The sequence below is a fragment of the Pinus tabuliformis genome, chromosome 3_2 (assembly GCF_031772625.1).
Source record: "Pinus tabuliformis cultivar Carrire ecotype Pingquan chromosome 3_2, CPIR1, whole genome shotgun sequence".
NCBI lineage: Eukaryota > Viridiplantae > Streptophyta > Pinopsida > Pinales > Pinaceae > Pinus > Pinus tabuliformis.
In genome coordinates, this window is record NC_142302.1 from 470370386 (window position 1) to 470396592 (window position 26207).

General features: G+C 36.6%; 1 protein-coding gene and 1 pseudogene across 1 annotated transcript in view; one reads left to right on the plus strand and one right to left on the minus strand.

Moving 5' to 3' along the window:
- LOC149181330 (xylan glycosyltransferase MUCI21-like) overlaps positions 1 to 4510 on the minus strand; it is an 81507-nt pseudogene extending 76997 nt beyond the window's left edge.
- A 586-nt stretch (positions 4511 to 5096) lies between these two features.
- The window catches only part of LOC149181331 (membrane-associated progesterone-binding protein 4-like), a 34534-nt gene continuing 13423 nt past the window's right edge, over positions 5097 to 26207 (plus strand). Inside the window, exons 1-3 of the mRNA XM_089414155.1 lie at positions 5097 to 5333; positions 5605 to 5681; positions 5864 to 5931. Coding sequence (XP_089270281.1) covers positions 5097 to 5333; positions 5605 to 5681; positions 5864 to 5931 — 382 coding nt within the window. The remainder of the gene's footprint in view (positions 5334 to 5604; positions 5682 to 5863; positions 5932 to 26207) is intronic.

A 26207-nucleotide genomic window follows, 5' to 3' on the forward strand; every position in this document is an offset into this window, starting at 1 on the left:
GATATTCAAATGGAATTGTTGCAGGTATGGGGACCACTTCTGATGGCGATCATTCTGCAACTTCCCTTGCATTTGTATGAACTACAAGGGTCGGTGGTCTGTGTGGATGATCGTTTCCTTCCCTAAAATGTAATGCTTCCATTGTCGGCAGGCCTACACAATGGAATACATCTTTTTGTCATAAGTGGGATACTTCCGTACTGTGTCTGAAAGTGTCTCACTGTGATATGCCACTGGATACCCCTGTTGAGTAAGGACTGCCCTAATAGCATAGTTATAGGCATCTGTTTTGATCTTAAATGGTTGTTGCAAGTATGGTAAAGTGAGCACTGGTGCAGAGCAGAGGCAATATTTCAACTATGTGAATGCCTTCTATTGAGACTCAAACCAAAAGAATTTTGCTTTCGCTCCTCCCTTGGTGACTAGACTCAAGGGCCAAGTGATATGAGAGAATCCCAACATGAACCTGCGGTAGAAATTGGCAAGACCCAGAAAGTTGTGGAGCTCTGTTAGAGTGGTTGGGGTTGACCAATCCTGAATGACTTGGATCTTGGCTGGATCCACATGCACCCCTTGTTCATCAATAATGTATGCTACATACTAAACCTGGGTCATGCTAAAAGTGAATTTCTCCAAATTAGCACACAACTTGTGTTGTCGTAGTGTTTGGAGAACCTGTCGGATGTGGTGGAGGTGCTCTTCCCAACTTTGGCTGAAGATGAGGATGTCATCCAAGTATACCACTACAAATGAGTTGGTGAATGGCCGCAAGATGTCATCCATCAACCTCATGAATGTTGCAAGAGAATTTGTTAACGCAAAAGGCATAACCAACCATTCGAAAAGGCCCTCCTTGTCTTTGAAGGTAGTCTTCCACACATTATAGGGTTTGATTGGTACCTGGTGATATCCAGACTTTAAGTCGATCTTGCTGAAATATTTTTCCCCCTTGAGTTGGTCCAGAAGTTCATCAATCTGTGGGATCGAGTACCTATTCTAGAAAGTGATCTTGTTCAGCACCAGATAGTCAATACAGAGTGTCCAAGTCCCATCCTTCTTTTGTACCAACACGATCGAGTTCCCACAGGGCAATGAACTCAGCCGGATGTGACCTTTTTGCAGTAGCTCCTGAATTTTCCCCTTGATTTCGTCATTCTCCAGAATGGATCGCCGATAGATTGGTCCATTGGGCAATGGTGCACCCAGGGTCAAATCGATGGAGTGCTTGACCTGACAATGCAGAGGCACCCCTATGGGGGAGGTGAAGATGTCCTCATACTCCTCCATGACCTTGTCCATCTATTGTTGTTGTGCAGAGGGGCCCTATCTAGAGGTCGTGGCCAACATCTTCTTCTTTCCCTGAGGGCATATCATCAGGAAAAAAATTCCCAGTTTTGGAAATGAGCTTAATGCATTGTTTTGCAGTAACCAAAGAGATGGCAGTAGGTGGTGCTACCTCCAGTATCTTGTACAACTTATTTCCCAAAGTAACAATAACAGTGCGAGGCCTTGACTCATACACAACATGTCTCTTCCACAAGTATGGTTGGCTTAATAATACATCACAAACATCAAGGGGAGTAACGTCACATAATACCTCATCCATGGAGGGCTTGATGCAGTATGGAAGGCGATACTACTGGCTCACGCGAAGATCCCATTCTTGGTGAAGCCACTCAATGGTGTATGGTTGTGGGTGTGTTGTGGTCAGTAAGCCTAGTCGCTTCACGACCTCTGTCGAAATGAGGTTCTTTTGGCTCCCGTTGTTGACAATGAACTATAGCGGGGAACCCTTTACCCACATCTAGGAGTGGAAGAGGCACTCCTCCTCCTCTAGATCTTCGGGCTCCTCCTCCTGGATCTTCATGGTGGCAATGGTGGCATTGGGCTTTGCATCGATAATCTGCTTCCCTTTGTCATTCCCCTTGTCAGGGTCTGACTCAAAGTCGAAACATGCATTTGATTCTGAAGCCTTCAGCTCAGCCACCAATTATATCTTGGCTTGACACTCACCTCACTTGTGTTGTGAGTGGAGATCGTATGGAACTCACACCACTTTCCCGTGTCCTTCTTTCGCTTCATGGTGTTGTTCTTTGCTTGCAGCTTTGGCGGGCTATCCTGGGCCGCCCCGCCTTGGCTTTGTCCTTTGTTCTGTGGTTTGGGGGCCACTTTCCCTTGCTTCGGATTTGCAGATCCAAAGTCTCGCTTCTTCTATTTAAACTTCTGCTCGATCTTGACAGCATATCAGTACACCGTGCTGAGCGAGGAAATGTCTAGGAACTCCATCTCATCTTGGATGTACTTGTGTAGGCAGCTGCGGTACTTGAGTACCAAATGTTTCTTAGAATCCTTGATACCCAACTTTGTGCGAAGGGTATAAAAAACATTGGTAAACTCTAGCACGTCTTGGTCCCTTCCTTGCCACAGCGTTGTTCACTTTATGTATTTATCCTCATAGCTCCCGACAGGGTAGTACTGCTCCTTGATGGCATCCTGGAACGAATTCCAAGTGGGTGCGGCTGAAAAAAAGTTAGGTCGTACTTTCATCCTTCTGCTCATAGTAGGTTTCCTACTAGTCCTTGACGTGGGGGGCAACTTTGAGAAGAGCAAAAGTAATCTTTTCTTGGTTGGAAAAATCATGAACAAAAAATATCCTTCCATTTATCTACGACGTCTGCATTTATTTAGCCCTCAAATATGGGAATGTCAAAGTTTACTTGTACCTTAAAAGGAGTGGAGCCTCCAGAGTGGCTACAGGATGTGGATGCACCACCGACGGGAAACCATTGAAGGATTTGGGAAAAGTTATCCACCATAGCGTTCCTTTGTTTCTCAAGGGCCTCTTCGAGCAATATTTTGATAGGATCTCCTGCCCCCTCGTCTTTCTTTTGTTCCCCCATGGGTGGCCGTTGGGGTTTGCAAGGCTGATCTTGCAAAGGTTCAACTAGATTGATCCCTAACTCCTTATATCCCGACCTCGCTGGGGACATACAAAGAAGAACAGAGAAAGAGCAGACTGCTCTGATACCACTGATCTGAATTTAAACAGGAACATAACAAATTATAGATATAACCATAAATATAAAGATGTAGTAGAAATAACTCTTCATTTCATTAATATCAAATATTGAAATATGCTTACAAACAGAATGGAAATAAGACTAGCTCAGGCGATGGTAGCTTATCTCTGAGAAGAGATGTGGTGGCTACATGCCTCTGAACTGTGTTACAGTGAGGCTCAAAGGCTTATTTATTATTGAGAAATAATGGAAAACCCTAAACATCTAGAAACCTAACCCTAGGAGATGAAGCACCAAACTATGGGCCCCGTTTGGGTAAATTGGTACATCAACTTCTCAGGGTCATAACTTTGGCATACGATCTCCGTTTGACGCGTGCAATATCTCGTTAGAAATATCTGTCCGAGGACTACAAATTTTGAATGACCAACATTGGTTTATGACTTAGGTTGGTCCCGTTTTTTTTTCTTCCAAAAAACATCGTTTAGGGCCTCAAAATGGCTCTGGAAGTTCAAGATCTGAAAAACTACCAAAAATAGTAAATTATGCTATAAATCAGGAAATTGAAAGAAACAATGGTGAGGGTCCAAGTGGAATAGGTGGGTGGCCTCCAATATCCACCTGGATCAGATATTTTAATTATTGTTAGTTTGTATTAACATTATTTTGTTTGTAAAATAAAAGATGAAACACAAAATTGTTTATGGTCTAGAGCACCTGTATTGTCACAAGATCGAGTGGAGGTAAAAACTCAACATGGATGGTTGTCTAGTTAGTTTGGAGGTTGTGGATCTAGGGAAGGATCTCTCATTAGTCATTAAAGACATGAGAGTGGTATGTTAATGAGGTTATGAGACAACTTGTGGATGTTGTTTAGTAATTGAATTCAGGAGATCCATGATTCAAGAGTTTAGGAGTGGAACTCGGGAATCCAACTTGTCGACTACACCTTTACAAGGGTTAAGAGATCAGTTGTTGGAGTTCACTCTACATGATTTCAAAAATGATTAAAGAAGCTATGAAGACTTTGCTAGACAAGAAGATCAAAGACAAGTACTTGTTAAGGGAGGGTATTTGAGATTTAACTCCTACTTATCTTGTGATGGAGTGATTTGCTTTGTTTAGAAGTTTGTTACATCCAGGGGAGATCTTAGATCCTATTTAGATGTATGGTTGAGATATTCTCTCAACATACTAGTTGTGTGGTTAATATAGTAATTATATCCTAAACCAATAATTGTTGTATTTATATGTGTGTTTAATGTAATACAAAATAAGTTTTTGGTGTGCAATTAGTTTTACAAATCTCCCTTACATACGGTTTTGCCAATTAACTCCTAATGGAGGATCGCCTTTGTTTCTATCCGCACAACTAGGGCTTGAAGCCAACCAATGGGGTGCTTGCATTTAATGGCTTGAACCAAAAGCTCCTTCTCTTGTGACCACTTTCTTGAAGGAGAGCTTTGCACCCCTCCCAAGGCGCTAGCCATCACTGCTCTCAGTTGCACCAAATAAGTTAAGTGTTAGACCAATGTGACAACAATGTGAAAGAAATTACTTATACACAATAACAAATCCATACCATAAACCCTAATTTATTTATTGAAAAAACCTAACACCACACAACCCACCGCTTATTTTTTTTCACAAGTGAGAAAACGTATCATAACTAAGTTGTACAACCCACCTCTTATTAAATACAAATGTTAAATATGAAAAATGCACTTAGTTATTATTCATTGTATTATTTTATAATTTCTCAACTAGTAAAACCTTTTACAAAATATATTTTAAAGAAATTTCTGCACACCAATATATATATATATATATATATATTTATTGAGAGAGAGAGAGAGTATTGAACGCTTGATGCAGTTCATGTTCGACCATGCTGGACGCAGTTCACATTCGACCAATTTTTCGAATAGTACTAACAAAAAAAATCTTACTCTCATGTGGTCAGCAGAAGCGCGAGTTCCAGAGCTAATGGGAGAACCATTGAGCTAAATTTCTCCCGAGAAGCCTCAAATAATCCCTTGGTTCAGCAGCTTGAATTGGGAGAGAGAAAATCTAGAAATGGCAGCAGAGAATGACACATCTCCACCTGTTCTTAGATCCCGTCCAACGGCACGCAATAATGAAGGCAAGGCATCATCCTCGAGATCCCATAACGAAAAACAAGAATTCAAATTACCGCAAAACCCCTCCTTAGCCCGACAAATTTTAACATCCCCTTCATTCCTCGGATTTCTCATAACACTTATTCTCGTGTCTATTGTCATCCATGTAGCCAACAAACCCTCAATGCCACCTGTAAGTATTTCACGTCCTTTCCCCTGTCTCTATGTCAGCAAAATCTAGTTTACATTTTTCTTCTTCTTCTCAGGCAAACACCGTAGATTTTGATTCTATTTAATGCTCTCCAATATTCATCTTTGCAATTAAACAATGAAAATTCAATTTACATTATCAGATCTTTGATCTTCCGTGCGTAATTTTTTCTCTACTAATCATATATTTTGTAGATTTTAGTGCTATTTAATTACTTTGGCTGCTCAGTCATTTTGTCTTGTCTTGTGTTCAGAGGTTGTGGGCCAGAGAAGAAGTGGCTAAGTATAATGGCACGGATGAGGACTTGCCTATTCTGTTGAGCATCCTAGGGTATATGATTCATTAATGTCAGTACTGTTTAATTCAGCTTTTAGGTTGCCATGCTTTTTTCTCTTATAACTAGTTATTAAGTGTATGGTTATTTTCACCGTGCAGGAGCAAGTCACATAATGTTGAAGTGTATGTTTTTGTCTAAATTTTTTGACATCAGTGTGTTCATGTTGAAAGTCTAGGAGTGTCTTTGATGTGACTAAAGGAAGAAACCATTATGGAGCAGGAGGGAGTTATAATCACTTTGCTGGTAGGTTAAGTTCTTTTTTTTGCTTTAACTCAATTCAGTTGAATTCATTGTTGTATGTCTCTTCATACCACCCCATGCATACTGACCTATTTTTCTTAACCATGGTTCAAAAAATAGCCCCACTGACAAATTTCTGTCATCTAGCGGATGGATGTTGATTTGATCTTTGCTTCTTCTTTTTTTTGTTTTCTCAAAAATTTGGTCTGAGTAGGTTTGTGGTTTCAGTGAAATGCAACCACAAGTTCAGTTCCCAGGGAACTACATCATTGCCTTACATTATTCTATAGGCTTCTTATCACTACAAGACAATGTGTTAGGCCTGAAAAACCCAACTGTCATTCTCTTGTCGAGTTCAGCTTGGTATAGGTCCTAAGCTTTCTAAAAAGTTGCCGGGTCAACTTGCAAAATTTAGGTAATTATGATGTCAGTTTCCATAGAGTAAACATGACCATGTAGATTCGAAACTACAGATAGACATCTTTTCATGATCTGCAGCCCTTCTCCTCTGGTTGCTTCCTTTACCATGGCTCCTTTTCTTTTGTTCCTCTCCATTGCTAGTTTTTCAATGAAGCATCGCATGGGAAGTCTGTTGTGACTATGAATTGGTCTTAGACGGTTTATGTTTTTTCCTCTTCACTAGCGTTTCCACAAGCTCAATGTAGAGGGTTGGGGAAGGGAGTTATTCCCATAGTATTTAAAACCATAACTGGTAACCAACCTGTTACACCTATCAAACCAGTTTTTGAACCGGAACTGGAAAAACTAGACTGGTCAGATCGCAATGAACTGATCTTTAAAAAAATACAAGAAATAATTTTTTTTAATGAAAAAAACTATTTTTAAGATTTAAAACCATGATTCCCAACCAATAGAGACAAAACATGCAAAGTTTGCTCTTATATATACCATGTAAAGGTGAATAGATCAAAATGGCATTGAGTGCAATACATGTCAACAACAAAATACATAATTAATGAGGCTCTAAATGGCCTCTAGAGTCCAAAAACAATGTTGCACGCCATGGGGCCACTAGCCTATTACAAGTCTACATATCAGTGTTCAACATGATCACTTCTCATCATGATCAAATTTATCACCACTACTAGACATGGGATCATCAACAAAAGCTACATAAACATCATTTGGCTCAAAGTTTTTGGACTTCTCAGAGTCCTCTACAACCTTAGTATTAGTAGTCACAGCAACAAAAGTAGACATCAAAACTACAAATTAGTGATCAACATGATCACTCATCAAACTCATCATTGATTCAACGCTACTAGAAATGGGATCATCAACATGAGCTACATAAACATCATATAGCTCAAAGTCTTCAAACTTGGATTGCTCAACCATATACTATGGCAGAAATTGAAAAAGTTTAACATGCTTAACCAATGGTTTTGGTTTGAATGAAGGGTTCAGCTTCTCAATATAATATGGTAGAAAAAGCTTAGCATGCCTAATTATTTTCCTTTGAATGCAGGGTACATTTTTGTTAAGGCCATGGTAGAGGAGTTCAATAATCAATACTACCAACATCAACGAAGTTCAACAATAAATGCCACCAACATCAAGGTACTTAAAGGGCTTTAGCTCTTGATCAAATGCCAGTCTCATACCCTCACACATGACAAAATCAAATGGAAACATTGCAATCCCCCAAATCCTGAAATCTTGAAAACCATTAAGTTCGTTGGATTTTGAGTGAGATCTAAATTTCTAGTTTCTCCATATGAAATCTAATGAGGTCGAAACCACTCTCAAACGTCCTGAGTCATTTCATGGTAATGTTAAAAATTTAAGTAAAAGTCTTTATCTTTCATTTTCATCCTTTTACTTTAAGAATTTAACATTACCATTGATTGCCAACATTGCTTGGGTTGAGTTAAGCCTCCCCCACAAATGTGACATCTAACCATGCTGGTAATGACTTGGCTAGTTTATGATCAAATTGGTTGATTTATGGCCAAACCGATCGATTTGGTACCAAATTGGGGTTTGCTCGGGTTTGAACCGAGTTCATTGGTCGGGTTGACCCCCAAGCCTAATGAATCGACCAGTTTGACCAGTTAGTGGTTCAACCCAACTGGATTTGAATACTTTGGTTATTCCCATGATTGTGTATATGTTAGGTGATTTAAAGAAAGCATAGCTCTGGTCATTTTTTCCAGAAATCATGTCATACGATCATGTTGTTTTTGCTTGAAAAACAATAGAACCAAAATTAGTTTGTGATAAAAGTTTCGGACTTCGCACGTTATTTAGGCATTAGGTTGTCAATTGGGTTTATCTTGGGTGGTTAGGAGGAATAATTGGGATCCTCCCCACCAAGGTTTAATTTCCACAAGTGATATTATGAGCTTTGATGTAATGGCTTCTAGCATTGTTGTTGAGAATGAATAGTCCCTCGATGACTGGAACATGCATATTCCTCATATGGAATATAATTGTATTTTCCACGTGAAAAAAAGAAAACAAATATTTAGGCATCAGGTTGTCTTGATAAAATTGATTTAAGTAGGGATAATGGTGGGAGTGATAAACTTGTATATGTAAAGGAAATTGTGAATTTCTTTTTCCTACCTTCGGTTCACCACATTTGTAAGTTGTGAAAGATCTGTAAGCAGTAGAATCATTTTGTTCATCCAACATTCATGGTATTATGTCCTGATCAAGATTTGATCCAGTTGATAAAATAACTTTTTGTTTGAAACTCTATGTGTGCTTTCTTGTTAGACTCTAGAATCTGTGGGATGAGTTGGTGGCTATGTTGCATTAGAGACTGAATGAAGGGATCAACTTACCGCTCAATCATAGTGTTAAATTCTTGAACCCAATAACTGACAATTAATTCCTAGCAGATTATCACAGATCTACTGAATAAAAGCACAGTTAGGTTCTTAACAAAATATTCAACAGAAGCACAATTACACAACCAATCTCAAACACATATGGCACATGTAAATTCTGCCCAATCAACATCGCTTCATTAAATTAATAATTTGAGCCTACTTCGGCTCCCATCTTGGGGTAATGGACCAACTGAGGAAAATACATATACAACATACCCTAGATTTGATCTAACTCATCATTCACTAGATCTATCCTTGATTTGCTTGGCTGATATGGATCTCCTATGCTGCATCCCTGCACCTTCCTCAAACTCGACACACTTGAGTATCTTACTCCTCACATGAGAAAATCTCTTTCCCAATGTCTTGTGCCATTGTATGGTGTGTATTTCTCCTCTTCCCAATCTTGCTTTTGTAACTTCTCATTGAACTAAATCCGAAACCCTAATCTCCAAAGTGATGAATGTTGAGTTTTTTAGCATTGAAAAGTATTCCACATAGGCTTGGTGTCTTAGCATGTGGAAGTGAAGTCCTTTTTAGGTGGTTGTTCGAGATGAGAAACTAATATGGTTTCCTTCCTATGTTTTAACTAAAGAAAATTACATTGATTAATTATTTTATTAATGTAGACTTTGGGCTAATGTTTTTCTAAAATATATTTAATTATTTAAGTGACATAGATATAATCTCCACTAATATCCACCATTGATTGATCTAAATGAGCTAGGATTTAATCATAGCCCTCAATCACTTTGGTGATTAGGGATTTGGTCTTGGAGAATTATAAAAGGAGCCTAAGGGAGAGGATGAAGACACATTTCATATTGTAGCTACTCAAGTGAGAGAAAATTTTGAGAAAGATTTTCTAAATTGTAGATTTTTGTTAGTAAGTCACAAGGTCAAGGAAAGGAGAAAAGTCAACAAGAGAAAATTTTGAGCAACAAGAAAACTAGTAGGGAACCTGCACTTGTGAATCCAGGAGGGCCACGCATCTAAGGGAGCTGCATTTGTGAAATGGCTAGCAAATTGGGCCACACGTGGGATGCGCAAGAGACTGAAGGAGGGTCGCATAGGTGATTGGAAGGCTAGAATTTTTGCTAGAAATTCTTAAGGTTTTGTTGTAATTTCTTTGTACTTTTTGTGGCCCATTTTACAGGGAGCCCAATGATTTCTATGATTAATTGAATGTGATGAGAAGTTGGAGGGTAAATGTGTGTCATTATTTTGTCTGATTTTTTTGAGTAATTTTCTATTTTAAATTTCGTTGCAAATTACTGAGTTAAAGGTGAAAGTATTTCCTCTTGTAATTTTTAGAAATTAAAATTTACAACAAAAAATTATTTATTTGGTAAAAGAAAATTTTTGGGCATAAAATAATTACATGAGACAATAAATCTAATTGACACTTAGAAAATTAACATGGTATTAGAGTATTGAGCAAGCTCTGTGAAAGAAGATCAATGGACAGGTGTTTCAATCAACAACATTTTATTTTCTTTCTACAACAAATTTTTTGTTTTGCAACAAGGGTTTTGTGGTTGAAATCGATCTAGTGAGATGGCATCATCAAGTCTTGAGATTTGAAGATAGGTTGTAGGGGGATACAAACTTTAGTCCATGGAAGGAGATGATCACCATTGTTTTGATGGAAAATAACCTGTGGGAATTTGCTGAAAAAGAGATCTAAGTTCCTTAAGATCCTACAAAAGTACTTGGACACAATCTGAAAGAACCATATGGGACGCTGTGAAGGATTGCATAATTCCTCACATCACAAGGAAGTAAACAACTCATCAAATGTGGACAACCCTAATGAAGTTGTACCAAAGTGACAACCAAAACAAAAAGATGGTGCTAAGAGAAAAGCCAAGGAATATTAAAATGAACAGTTTTGAAACTGTAGCCTCATACTTCATAAGAATTCAGTAGGTTTGTGATGAATTGTTAGCTATTGGGAAAGTTGTAAATGAAGATGAACTTGTTAAGATAGCCCTGAGCGGTTGTACCAAACATTGTTCTACCTTTGTAACAAACATCCTTGTTAGAAACAAGCTTCTTGATAGGCCAGGTTGTGGGATGACTTCACCCAAAGGGAGATTTGGGAGAAACATTGCAATCCCCCAAATCCTGAAATCTTGAAAACCATTAAGTTCGTTGGATTTTGAGTGAGATCTAAATTTCTAGTTTCTCCATATGAAATCTAATGAGGTCGAAACCACTCTCAAACGTCCTGAGTCATTTCATGGTAATGTTAAAAATTTAAGTAAAAGTCTTTATCTTTCATTTTCATCCTTTTACTTTAAGAATTTAACATTACCATTGATTGCCAACATTGCTTAGGTTGAGTTAAGCCTCCCCCACAAATGTGACATCTAACCATGCTGGTAATGACTTGGCTAGTTTATGATCAAATTGGTTGATTTATGGCCAAACCGATCGATTTGGTACCAAATTGGGGTTTGCTCGGGTTCGAACCGAGTTCATTGGCCGGGTTGACCCCCAAGCCTAATGAATCGACCAGTTTGACCAGTTAGTGGTTCAACCCAACTGGATTTGAATACTTTGGTTATTCCCATGATTGTGTATATGTTAGGTGATTTAAAGAAAGCATAGCTCTGGTCATTTTTTCCAGAAATCATGTCATACGATCATGTTGTTTTTTCTTGAAAAACAATAGAACCAAAATTAGTTTGTGATAAAAGTTTCGGACTTCGCACGTTATTTAGGCATTAGGTTGTCAATTGGGTTTATCTTGGGTGGTTAGGAGGAATAATTGGGATCCTCCCCACCAAGGTTTAATTTCCACAAGTGATATTATGAGCTTTGATGTAATGGCTTCTAGCATTGTTGTTGAGAATGAATAGTCCCTCGATGACTGGAACATGCATATTCCTCATATGGAATATAATTGTATTTTCCACGTGAAAAAAAGAAAACAAATATTTAGGCATCAGGTTGTCTTGATAAAATTGATTTAAGTAGGGATAATGGTGGGAGTGATAAACTTGTATATGTAAAGGAAATTGTGAATTTCTTTTTCCTACCTTCGGTTCACCACATTTGTAAGTTGTGAAAGATCTGTAAGCAGTAGAATCATTTTGTTCATCCAACATTCATGGTATTATGTCCTGATCAAGATTTGATCCAGTTGATAAAATAACTTTTTGTTTGAAACTCTATGTGTGCTTTCTTGTTAGACTCTAGAATCTGTGGGATGAGTTGGTGGCTATGTTGCATTAGAGACTGAATGAAGGGATCAACTTACCGCTCAATCATAGTGTTAAATTCTTGAACCCAATAACTGACAATTAATTCCTAGCAGATTATCACAGATCTACTGAATAAAAGCACAGTTAGGTTCTTAACAAAATATTCAACAGAAGCACAATTACACAACCAATCTCAAACACATATGGCACATGTAAATTCTGCCCAATCAACATCGCTTCATTAAATTAATAATTTGAGCCTACTTCGGCTCCCATCTTGGGGTAATGGACCAACTGAGGAAAATACATATACAACATACCCTAGATTTGATCTAACTCATCATTCACTAGATCTATCCTTGATTTGCTTGGCTGATATGGATCTCCTATGCTGCATCCCTGCACCTTCCTCAAACTCGACACACTTGAGTATCTTACTCCTCACATGAGAAAATCTCTTTCCCAATGTCTTGTGCCATTGTATGGTGTGTATTTCTCCTCTTCCCAATCTTGCTTTTGTAACTTCTCATTGAACTAAATCCGAAACCCTAATCTCCAAAGTGATGAATGTTGAGTTTTTTAGCATTGAAAAGTATTCCACATAGGCTTGGTGTCTTAGCATGTGGAAGTGAAGTCCTTTTTAGGTGGTTGTTCGAGATGAGAAACTAATATGGTTTCCTTCCTATGTTTTAACTAAAGAAAATTACATTGATTAATTATTTTATTAATGTAGACTTTGGGCTAATGTTTTTCTAAAATATATTTAATTATTTAAGTGACATAGATATAATCTCCACTAATATCCACCATTGATTGATCTAAATGAGCTAGGATTTAATCATAGCCCTCAATCACTTTGGTGATTAGGGATTTGGTCTTGGAGAATTATAAAAGGAGCCTAAGGGAGAGGATGAAGACACATTTCATATTGTAGCTACTCAAGTGAGAGAAAATTTTGAGAAAGATTTTCTAAATTGTAGATTTTTGTTAGTAAGTCACAAGGTCAAGGAAAGGAGAAAAGTCAACAAGAGAAAATTTTGAGCAACAAGAAAACTAGTAGGGAACCTGCACTTGTGAATCCAGGAGGGCCACGCATCTAAGGGAGCTGCATTTGTGAAATGGCTAGCAAATTGGGCCACACGTGGGATGCGCAAGAGACTGAAGGAGGGTCGCATAGGTGATTGGAAGGCTAGAATTTTTGCTAGAAATTCTTAAGGTTTTGTTGTAATTTCTTTGTACTTTTTGTGGCCCATTTTACAGGGAGCCCAATGATTTCTATGATTAATTGAATGTGATGAGAAGTTGGAGGGTAAATGTGTGTCATTATTTTGTCTGATTTTTTTGAGTAATTTTCTATTTTAAATTTCGTTGCAAATTACTGAGTTAAAGGTGAAAGTATTTCCTCTTGTAATTTTTAGAAATTAAAATTTACAACAAAAAATTATTTATTTGGTAAAAGAAAATTTTTGGGCATAAAATAATTACATGAGACAATAAATCTAATTGACACTTAGAAAATTAACATGGTATTAGAGTATTGAGCAAGCTCTGTGAAAGAAGATCAATGGACAGGTGTTTCAATCAACAACATTTTATTTTCTTTCTACAACAAATTTTTTGTTTTGCAACAAGGGTTTTGTGGTTGAAATCGATCTAGTGAGATGGCATCATCAAGTCTTGAGATTTGAAGATAGGTTGTAGGGGGATACAAACTTTAGTCCATGGAAGGAGATGATCACCATTGTTTTGATGGAAAATAACCTGTGGGAATTTGCTGAAAAAGAGATCTAAGTTCCTTAAGATCCTACAAAAGTACTTGGACACAATCTGAAAGAACCATATGGGACGCTGTGAAGGATTGCATAATTCCTCACATCACAAGGAAGTAAACAACTCATCAAATGTGGACAACCCTAATGAAGTTGTACCAAAGTGACAACCAAAACAAAAAGATGGTGCTAAGAGAAAAGCCAAGGAATATTAAAATGAACAGTTTTGAAACTGTAGCCTCATACTTCATAAGAATTCAGTAGGTTTGTGATGAATTGTTAGCTATTGGGAAAGTTGTAAATGAAGATGAACTTGTTAAGATAGCCCTGAGCGGTTGTACCAAACATTGTTCTACCTTTGTAACAAACATCCTTGTTAGAAACAAGCTTCTTGATAGGCCAGGTTGTGGGATGACTTCACCCAAAGGGAGATTTGGGAGAATTCGATATCTAGTGGACAACATAGAGGTGGAAATGAGGAACTTGCTCTTGTTGGAAAGCAAAGAAGCGCAAGGGTAAAGCCAAGAAGAACCAGATTAGAGGAGGATCTTCACAGGGAGACAAGAAGAGGGACATGAGCAAAATCGTGTCCTTTATGGTCACTATGTTGGATAATGCCCTAACAAGAAGAAATGCAAAGGGATGGCATGAACTGTTGCATATGCACAAATGGATGATCTAGCTGAGAAATTTAAGGAGTTTGCATTGGTGTCATGTCTTTTAGGTAGCGTGACGCATGGTGTATGATTTGTGGATAGTGGATCTTCTCGTCATATGACAAGATCTCATGATCTCTTCACCAATTTTTCCAAGAAGCACTATGATCTCCATGTGGAGCTTGGTGATGATGCCAAGTATGCAGTGGAGGGTTTTGGTAGCATACAGTTCCAGCTAGACTTTGGGAGTCCTATGGAGGTGAAGTATTGCATGTACCTAGATTGGAGAAGAACTTTCTCTCTGTTTCAGCTATGAAAGACAAAGGACTTGAGGTCAATTTCGCGAGAGGTAAGGTATTTGTCAGGCTAAAAGGAGTTGATTCTAGCATGAGGTGAGTGATAGGTAGCAAAGGGAGTAACTTGTATCTGTTGAGAGGACAACGAATGAAGGCCCTTGTACATGACAATAACAACTAGAGTGAGCTTTTGGCACAATAGGATGGGGCATCTACACTATATGCCCCTTCCATTGTTACGGGAGATGGTCATTGGTCTTCCAAAATTCAGTGTAGGCATCACTTTCTAATAGTGAGACCTGGTACAAGATAGTTTTAGATTTGGTTCATTTCAATGTTTATGGTACCTATGTCAGTGGGGTTTGTATTTGGGTTTAGTTATTTTATGAAATTTATAGATGATTATTCCAAAAGGACATGGATTTACTTCTTAAAGGCCAAGGATGAGGTCTTTAGTTGGTTCCAGGAATTCAAAGCTCTTGTGGAGAACCAAACTGAAAAGAAGATCAATGTCCTAAGATTAGACAATGGGGGTGAGTAGGGATGCAGAAATCAAGAAAGGACTGACAATGCCATACAATCTGCAGTAGAATGGAGTGTTAGAGAGAAAGAATAGGACTATTGTCAAAGCAGCAAAGGCCATGATCAATGATTAAGAGTTACCTATGTTCTTATGGGCGGAGGCATGTAAGACGTCTACGTATTTTGTAGTATACCTAGGGGGGATAGTATGGGGTACCTCCCTCTGATAAAAAAATATCTCTCCGCTTTGCCCAAGAAAGTGCTCTGATACCACTTGTAATATATCTGACCTGCAAATATATGATAAAGCAAAGATACCTAGAAATAACAAGAGAGAAATAGATAAACTTAAGATCTTTATTAATATCTCTCTGCTTTGCCCAAGAAAGTGCTCTAATACCACTTGTAATACATCTGACCGGCAAATATATGATAACAGAAATATGCCCAGAAATAACAAGATCTAAATGTAGAAATGCTTCTCTTTATTAATCAAAACCCTTAAGGTAGGGCAACACCATACAATCACTCCTTAAGGAAGGAGAACACTCCACAAGCCATATGCTTGTCAATACAATAATTCTTGACATTTCTCAATGGGGAGTCTCTAGCCTCTATATATGATTCATACATACAATACCATGGGTCATTACCATGGTTCTCTCAATACCATATATCTAATACAATGGGCTTATCACATTATTGCTAACTACTTGTGGTCCCTTACATGATGTGGGTTAACCACTTTATTTATTAACTATGGCCCATCCCATTATTACATTATTCCCTTGGGTACCTCCCTCTGTACCCCATACTGTCCCCCCTAGGTATACTACATATTTGCATAAGTCCTCACAAGGTTGTGGAGGACAAGACTCCTGAGGAGGATTTTACAGGAGTGAGACAGGAGGTGAGCCATCTTCATATATTCAGTAGTATAGTTTATGTCCATATTCCTTCAAATGCAAGGAGTAAGCTGGAGCCCTCATTAGAGAAAGGCATTTTTGTTGGATACAGTGAGACCTCAAAGGCCTACAAGGTCTACATTGAAATCTTCCCACCATTCCTACTGCTTGCATAATGTCAGGTCTCGTACCAGTTAAGTATAGGAGGGATCCAATTATTGACCTATAATGAGTTTCATCTACCAGAGGAGAGTCATCATCTTTTCTTAATTTGCAATTTGTGGTCATAGGTGTACCCATGGGTGCACAGTCTTCCATTCCATATATTTTAAGCATGTCATTAAGATATTTTTCTTGAGACATGAACATGCCTGATGTGGTTTGAGATACTTGTAGTCCAAGGAAGTAAGATAACTCTCCTATCATCAACATTTCAAACTCTTTTGACATATTTTAAGAAAACTCATGGCTCATCTCATCAGTATTTCTAGCAAAAATCAAATCATCAACATAGACAAGAGTGACTAGTAACTTATGCTCATTCATCTTCATGTTGAGATTACTTCCTGCCACCCCCTTCTTGAATCCTTGTTGTTGTAAATATTGATCCAATCTTGTGTACCAAGCTCTAGGAGCTTGTTTCAACCCATATAATGCCTTTTTCAACTTACAAACAAAGTCTTTTCCTTTTGCTAGATTAAACCCTTCTGGTTGCACCATGTAGACTTCTTCCTTGAGTTCCCCATTCATAAATGCTGATTTTACATCCATTTGATAGACTTTGAATCCTTTTGAGCAAGAAAATGCCAAGAATATCATTATAGCCTCCATATGAGCTACCGATGCAAAGGTTTCTTCAAAGTTTATTCCTTCAATTTGTGAATAACCTTTACAAACAAGACTTGCCTTATTTCTGATGATTTCTCCATCTTCATTCATTTTGTTTTTGAACACCCACTTGGTTCCAATTATATTTTTATCCTTTGGACGAGGTACTGGCTCCCCTGTCTCATTCTTCTCGATTTGAGATATTTCTTCTCCCATGGCTTCCACCTAATGAGGATCCTTACTTGCTTGAGTAAAAGTTTCTGGTTCTATCATAAATAGGAGAGCAACATCATTTTTCCTTGGTGTACTTGCCATCCTTCTTCAGGTTTGTATTTCCTCATCTACATTGCCAATAATTTTCTCTTCTGGGTGATGTTTTTTGAGGAATTTCACCTTTGAAGGAGTTTGAGATGGTTCTTTTTCCTTTTGTTTTTCTTGATCTTTTTCTTATTTTTCGGGTTCTTCTTTGTTTTCTTCAATGAGAGGGTCAAATTCATGATCTTCAATTTCCTTTTCTAGAAGGGCTTCATCAATCCTCACATCAATGCTTTACACTATTTTCTGTAGTCGATTATTGTAGCACTTGTAGGATTTGCTCCTATTAGAATATCCAAGGAATATTCCTTCGTCAGCCTGAGAATCAAATTTTCCAGGTGAGTCATTACTCTTTTTTATGAAGTATTTGCTTCCAAAAATCTTGGAGTATTTCACTGAAGCAGGTCTTCCTTTCCATAATTCATAAGGAGTCTTCTCATTATTTGGTCTTAGTTGAGTTCAATTATAAACTGTTGTCCCAATTGCTTCTCTCCAAAATTTTGGCTGCAAGTCAACTGCTAGTAACATCGTTCTTGCCATTTATTGAACAATTCAGTTTCTTCTTTCAACTACCCCATTTTGCTTGGGAGTTCTACCAGAAGAGAGTTATCTTTTGATTCCATGTACTTTACAGAATTCATCAAATTCTTTTGATGTGAATTCTCCCCCTCTATCCATTCTAAGACATTTAATCTTAGAATCCTTTTCATTCTCTACAAGAGCTTTAAGATTCTTAAAACATTCAAATGCTTTGGATTTGTATTTTATGAAATATACCCACATCATTCTAGTATAGTAATCAACAAATAAAGCAAAGTACCTTTCTCCTTGGAGTGCTGGAGTTCTAGTTGGTCCACATAAATGAGCATGAATTATCTCTAAAGGTTTTGATGTCGAGAACTCCTTGGTCTTGTGGTTGGTTCTAGTTTTCTTTCCATGTTGACATGGACCACATACACCTTGATTTGGCTTGAATAACTTTGGGATGTCTCGCACTACAATAATCTTGCTGATATTGATCAAGTTATCGAAACTTGTATGTCCCAGTCGCTTGTGCCACAACCAACTTTCATCTGTTTGACTTAGGGAACATTTATCTTCTTGAATTTTGTTTAGAATGTAGATGTTATCTGATGTTCTAACTCCTTTAGCCACAAGTTCTCCCTAGGAAGAGTTCCTTATTTCACAATCTTTAGTGATAAAGACAACATTATGTCCTTGATCATAGATTTAGTTGACACTCAAGAGATTGTGTTTGAGCTCATCTACCGGGAAATGATTTTGAGCTTTTATTTTTCCATTAATAAGGGTGACAATTCCTTTTCCAACATTTTTGGCAGATCCACTTCCAAAGGATACATTTCCTTCCTTTTTGTGCAATGAGACAAACTTCCTTTTGTCACTTGTCATATGTTTTGAGCACCCACTATCCACAAACCAATGATTTTCATCACTGTGAGCACATAGAGCTAGGCCACATTTATCTGTATTGGGATTCTCATCTTTTGTTTCTCTTCTTTTGAGGGGGAAATTTTGTTCATTTTGTCCATTATCACTACATAATGAGAAAATTGGATCAAATTAAGGGATCAAAAGTGTTTTAGGTCTTGATTTGTCCTTGCCCTTTGAGACCATATGGTTTGTTTGTTTGATCCTTCAATTTTTGTGTTTCATTCTTACGAGCCATGCAATGTTTAGCTTGATGACCAAATTTTTTACAATAATAACAATGCCCAAAAAAGATAGTTTTGTACCTGTTGTAATAGCCATGATTTGAATCAACATTCTTCCTTGGAGTTACTCTTTCTTCATTATTTGGATTTGAGATGGGCTTTTGATGAAATGATTTTTCTTCTTTTGGGTTGCTGGAAAGTATATCGGCATAGATTTTCGCATTATCCTTAGTACTTGAGGATTCTCCTTTAACCTATCCTAGATTTGTGATATTGAGGGTTTTGAGCATTTAGGATAATGTTAAGTGTTTGAGATCTTTCCCAACTCTTTTTGACTTGCTCCAATTCCTTCCTCAGAGATACTATTTCAGCTTCACGATTTTCACAAATTTCTTCCTTTTCTCTTAGCTTATTTTTCAAGAGGTCTTCCCTTCTTTTTGCTTCCTCCTTTTCTACCTTGAGAGAAATGATTTTATTTCATAATTTCTGATTTTCTTCAATGGAACTCATTAACAGTTCATCTACATTTCCTCTAGTCCTGAATCATCATCATTTGTGAATGCAATGAATAATACTTCTTGGCTTCCATCATAGTCATTTTCTTCATCTGATTCATCATTACCTCCTTTGCGACAAGGGAAATGATTAATTGATTTCTTTTTGATGACTACAAATTCATCTTCATCAGACTCATATTTCTTAGAGAAGAAATCATTCTTATTAAACTATTTCTTTTTGTATACCATCCTTTTAGAATCCTCATCATCATCACTATCATGCTTATGAGGACATTTTGCAGCATAATGACCTATTCTTCCACATTTGAAACAAATAAGAGGGTACTTACCTTTTAGCTTGGATCATTTCTTTAGTCTTCATGCAAATTGCACCAATTCAAATTCAACATCAGAGTCATCACTGCTGGTATTCCATCCTTTTCCCTTTTTGATTTTGAGGCCTTGAATGCTGCATCTTTGGAACTTGGGATTCCTTTTCTCATCTCATAGGCAATGAGGATTCCATGAAGTTCATCCATCATGAGATTATCTAGGTCCTTCATTTCTTCTATAACACTTACTTTGGAGTCAAATTTGTCTGGGAGAGATCTTAAGACCTTTTGAAAAACAATGCTTTCTTCAATCTTTTCTCCCAATCTTTTAAGAGAGTTGACCACTTCAACTAGTCGGAGAAAGTATGATGCAATATCTTCTTCATCATCCATTTTCAGACTTTTGAATTGCCTTCTATGAGTTTGAAGCTTTTGCTTCTTAACTTTGGAGTCTCCATCATATAAGCTAACCAGCTTATCCGATACTTCTTTGGCTGAGTCACAATTCATGACTTTTGTAAATTCAGAATCAGTGATTCCACTAGTGATGGAATTTAAGGCTTTTGCATTTGCAATGTAAGCTTTCCTTTCGTCTTGATCAGTTGGAAGAGTGGAAGGAGCAGTGTACCCATTCAAAACCAAATGCCAAACTTTAGGTCCAAGGGACATTAAGTAGTAGGACATTCTTTTTTTTCCAAAACCAAAATTTGTGTTGTCGAATAAAGGAAGCCTTGCTAATACTTCTTGATTTTTCATTGTGACTAAGAATCCTTCTTCCAGGTGTTAGGATGATTATGAAGAAGCTGGCTCTAATACCAATTGTTGGAAATACTGAGAGGGGGGGTGAGTCAATATTTTCTTTTAATTGTTATTATTACTAGTTAGATTCTTCACAATTTAATCAAAGAAACATATACGTATAATTTTAATGAATATAAAAGAATAAATACAATGTATGACAATTATTGCCAAGCACCAACTTGGTCTTTGATGAGGCTCCGAACTCTAGGGATTTGACCCTACATTCTCCAAGGCACCAACCTTATGTTTATGGGCACCTACCCAAAGGACACCAATCCTTCAATTAAATAGAGTGTATGAAAGACTTACTTCAACAACTGATCATCTTCTCCACAAGACTGCTTCAGATTACAATATGCCCATTGTCCAATATCATCAAGCTCTTTTATAAGTGATTGTCCAAGCCTCTCCACAGTTCTGGACTCCCACAAGACTTTGTCACAGATTTTGCTTCACAACTGTTCCTACTTTGATTCTCCATAGGTGTATTCGAGCTACACCACAAGTCTAGAATATGTTAGAGCTGCAAACAAATCCGGTACCGAGCCCTCTCAAGATGACTATTCGTCTGTCCTGAAGTCTGAACCTTAGAATAATATCCATGGTATAACAGCGAGATATGTCTAAGCTTATAGATCTGAGCTTCTTCAAAGGTGAAACAGGTCTGAGGCTAATGGTTACTATTCCTGAGTATGAGGAAACCTTAACATAGAAATTGCCACAAGATTGAGCTTCAAATAGTCACGCAAAACCGATTTCTGGTGAGGTATCGATTTCCACTGGAACTGTCTTCCACAAATCCACAAAAACCACAGTTCCATAGATATTATCACAGGTCCAAATATCTTGATGACAAGACTGAGGCACTGTAGTGTGGTTTGATCTCTACAAATACAGATCCGAGCTTTAGAAAATGTCCAATAAGTAATTGTTTAATACACTGAGCCTATACACTTGTTGTCTGAGATCCGCACTTCAAAAACTATATTCCAGCAGTCTGAGATCAATATTCCTTCCACAACGATATATTCCTCAACGTATAGTTCACGAGATGTGAACTTGTTTTATCTTTTTTGTCTTGTCTTGTTCAAGTTCCCTGTCTGTATTTTTCACTGAATTTTTGTCCTTGAAACAGAGGTCTAACCTCTTATTTATACATGTTTTGCATCCTCACAATGAACAATCACATCTTCTAGGTCAAGCCGACATGACTTGTCTTAATATAGGTTGGCTCAATAGGCAAATAATTAATTTAATATTTAAAAATCAATTTCTCCTCAACTATTAGGAGTTTTGGGTCATATAATATTTCTTTGGAAAGGAAAAATTATGCTCTATAAGATGGTCTAGGTCTTATGGTGAGATTCCGCCTCTAAGGAGGTGAAAAATGTTTTTTAATGTGAGTGGTTGTTATTTAGTGCAGAAATGGTGGACAATTATATTATTCATGGATGAACTTCTTCTTCATGGATGGTTTCATTTTGTTAGGCTTCTTCATCAAAGCCCATAGGCTCATAAATGTCATCAATAGCATCAGATGGAACATGTAGTCTTTGTTCATCATCGTCTAGTCTTCCATTATCAAGTGTATGTCATAGTGATGTAGTGATATGTCATAGGTTCCAAAGTAGTCTTCCAATCATGTTCATCAAGTGTGGTCCACATAAGTTATCATGTAGACATGTCATAGCATGATTGACACTTCACGATCTTAAAAAAGAGTTGTAGTAATCTTCTGGCATCTTCAAGAATATTTGCCATCCAGTCACTGCTATATCAATGATCAACTATTTACATTAATGGCAACCTAGATTAACAAAGATAACCCCTATTACAAGGAAAAAGAAATCGATTTATAACATAGCAGTGGTCTGGAGTCTTGCAAGGATATGCAAAGCAATTCCCTCAATTTTTTGACCTCTTCCAAAATTGAATCTCCACAATACTATTTGCATATTCAAATTTCCATGCCCTTGGTCTCACAAGCCTTGACTTTTTCCTACTACACTTGATTCATAAGGGCTTACATAAACCTTTTCGCTGAGTTCCGTCTCATATCAAGACTCTTTATGATCAATATTAATATGCATATAATATAAGAGAGGTTCAACTATTAGGTTCAATGCCTACTGTATTGGAATGAATAGGATGGATACTCCCAACTAACTCAACCAATCATACATACACTTAGTTACAGGTATAGGGATAACTTTCCTCCCTTCCCTATTAACTCTCACTTGAATAAATCATAATAGCCTAAATAAATGTAATAATCCTCATTACTGCATGAATGATAAATAGATTATATATATTGATTATAAATAGATTAGATTATTCACAAGGCCCTTGCCCCTTATTTTACTCCAATTGTCTCATATTTCCATTCCTCGATAAACTTTCAAGCTTAGTTGCCATCAGCATGACTTTGTTCCTTGGCCCTAATAATGGGTGGTTAAGAGCATTGGGTAAGACCTACAACACAACACTAGCCATTAGGGAAACACCTACAACACTTGATTGGCAACCTTGTCTTAAGGTTGCTGCATAATCTCTAGCTTTTGTACCTTGCTTTTGCTTCTCTCATTAGAAGGGACTTGCTGCTTCACAACTTTCCTTGCTAATTAAAAACACATGGATCCAATTCTTTTATATGACATGTTTTGGAAATATGTTGATTTAAAAATTAAAATAGGAGTATTATGATATGCATGAAAATTGGAAATGTTATATGATTTGAATTTTCATTTCTTTGCTACTCTGTGGATTTTGTTATGTAAATTAAATTATAATTTTCATTATTGAAATTTTAAAATTATAGATTTAATTTTTATTTTAAATAAATTTATATTTTACAAAACAAAGTTATATATATTTATTATTATTTTTTAAACAAAACAAATATGCATATTAGTTTTATATTATTAGTTATAATAAAAGCAAGGTTATAACAATCTATTTGCATTTTGATTACTATTAGATTGTTTTTGCCTTATCTAATATTTAATTTTGAAAATGGGGATAGAGATTTTTTAATAATGATGGTGATCAAAATTTTTATACAAGATAAAACCATATGGATAATTATCTCAAATATTTTCTGGTTGTTGTATTTTTATAAATATAAACACATTATATTTTATTCTGAAAGAAAATATTTACAAAGGTGTCTGGGCATAACCACCATATAATCTCCAAATAAACATAGACTTTAAAAACCCATTACAACTCCCTTCTTGGGCCACAAGATAAGCATGAGGTTTCATCTCAAAATCTGAGATTAATACATTGGAATGAACAACATACTAAACATCCCAACAACTAAATGTTACCATCAAGTGAAAGATATAAATCATCATGAGAAGATATATTCTGGGGTAAGCATATCACAATTCCACCCAAGAGAAAAGAGCGTTTACAACTAGAACCAACAAGACCCCAATGGAAACAAATGGGCACCATTCCAACCAAATGTAACATATACATAGTACTCTAGAAAAAGAGCAACGCTAACCAACCCAATGAGTGTCCCAAAAAAGGAAAAACCAAGAGAGTTTCCGATAAACCATGGCATACCCAAAAAATAAGAGCAACGCACACCAATCCCGCACCATAACAACAACTCAAACCAGAAAGTGTCCCAAGCATGCAAAAACTAGGAAACATGCAGAGAAACCGTTGCATGTCCATACAAAATAAGGGCAACGCTTACCAGCAATACACCATAGCAACAATGTATACCAGATAGTGTCCTAAACAAGAAAAAATGAGGATACATGCTGAAAATACCAACTACAAAACCTGCAGTCCTAGAATTAATTCCCAAGACATGACCCTGGTTTTTCCATCCCTTTTCTAATTTTCTAGTTGTTGTTGATAACTACTTACATCACATATTTGTGGATTTGTTCTACGTTGTTGATAATGAAAGAGCCACATATGTCATTTGCATTAAATATTTTTCGGGGTTGAGATATGTATGTATAGGATTTCTATATGCAATTTGCATAAAATATTTTAAGTTTTAGCAAGGGAAAATTTTAAGCATGAAAATTTATTTGAAGTTTAGAAACTTTTGCTAAATTTACTAGTCCCTAACATGAAAACTATAAAATGTTTGGCTATATTTTTGTAATAATATTTAAATTTCTAAATAATTTATATAATCTCTATAAAATTTTGAAGATTCTTTAAAAGGTAAAATAAATTTATACTATAAAATTTGGGCAAATCAATTTTAGAAAAAATAGAAATTGATGAATCTTTTTTATTTTGAAAAAACCATTGAAAACTATCCCACTCGCGAATATTAGCCTATTTTTTTCCCCTCTTCTTAGTACAACCCTAACAATGTGCATTAATATGCCACCACTATCATTTGTAGAACCACCACCAAAACTTCCTCCACCACTGCCACAATTTCCTCTTGCCTCCACTAGGACTATTGCATCCTCCACACCACTACTATAGCTACCTCTAGTTATTATTAGTTGTTCATTGACTCTAATAAGATATTATGAGATACATATGTCTATAGAGAGATAACAATTTGAGTAATATGAGATGTAATGGGTTCTATAGACTACAAGCAACTACCATACTTCCAATGCAATGCTAATTAATCTAGAACCTACACCATGGTAATGATAAATAAATAAATTTTAGTCTTAGTTTAGACCATATATATGAACTTTTATTTTTTGCAGGCGAGTTGGCTAGGTAGTGCGGGGACTATAAGCATGATTGGAAGCAACTGATATATATATATATATATATATATATTGATTTTTTGTAGGTCAGTTGGCTAGGTGGTGCGGGGACTATACACATGATTGGAAGCAACTTTATTGACTAGATGAGTACACCAATAATGGAAGACCATAACATTGACTTAATATATTTTTGTGTAATCCTATTTCATAAATTTTCAATGCTTTGAATTGTGTTTTAACTGTAGTACAAATACACGTTAGAGACACATATGGTGTATAAGTTTGATAACAACCAAACACCTATTATTGGAAAGACATGATATGTTCCTTCGAGAGGTATTAATGGTGTTTGTTGAGACTCTAAGATAGAATTGGTTAGTGCGGGAAGTCTGGTATTCAAAGCACCATCTCTTTAGATCAATTTTTCTTCTAAATTAGGTTGGAATTATATTGGAACTCTACATATATGCACATTTGAAATTTGATTGTATTAGATGTAATGAATGACATTGCCTTGGAGAACCAACAATACAAAAAGAGGGATAGCTCCCGTGGTGATCGTTATCCCTAAAAATGATATGTTCATTATTATTCACAAGAGGGGTATGTCCCATAGCAAAGATGATATGTTCAACTGTTGGAAAAATGGATATCCTCTATCCATTGCTTCATTCTCTTGATCACTCCAAGATTTTTCCTCCAAGAATTTTACATATTTTCTCACCAAAATTTTCTTAGTGATTAGGTTATATAACTTGTATGATTTTAAATGTTCACTATATCCATTGAAATTGCATTTTTCGCTTCTATTGTCAAGTTTCCTCCTTAGTTCTTCTGGAACACGTGCATAAACAATATAGCCAAAAACTCTAAAATGAGAAACACCTGAATTTGTGCCACTCCATGCTT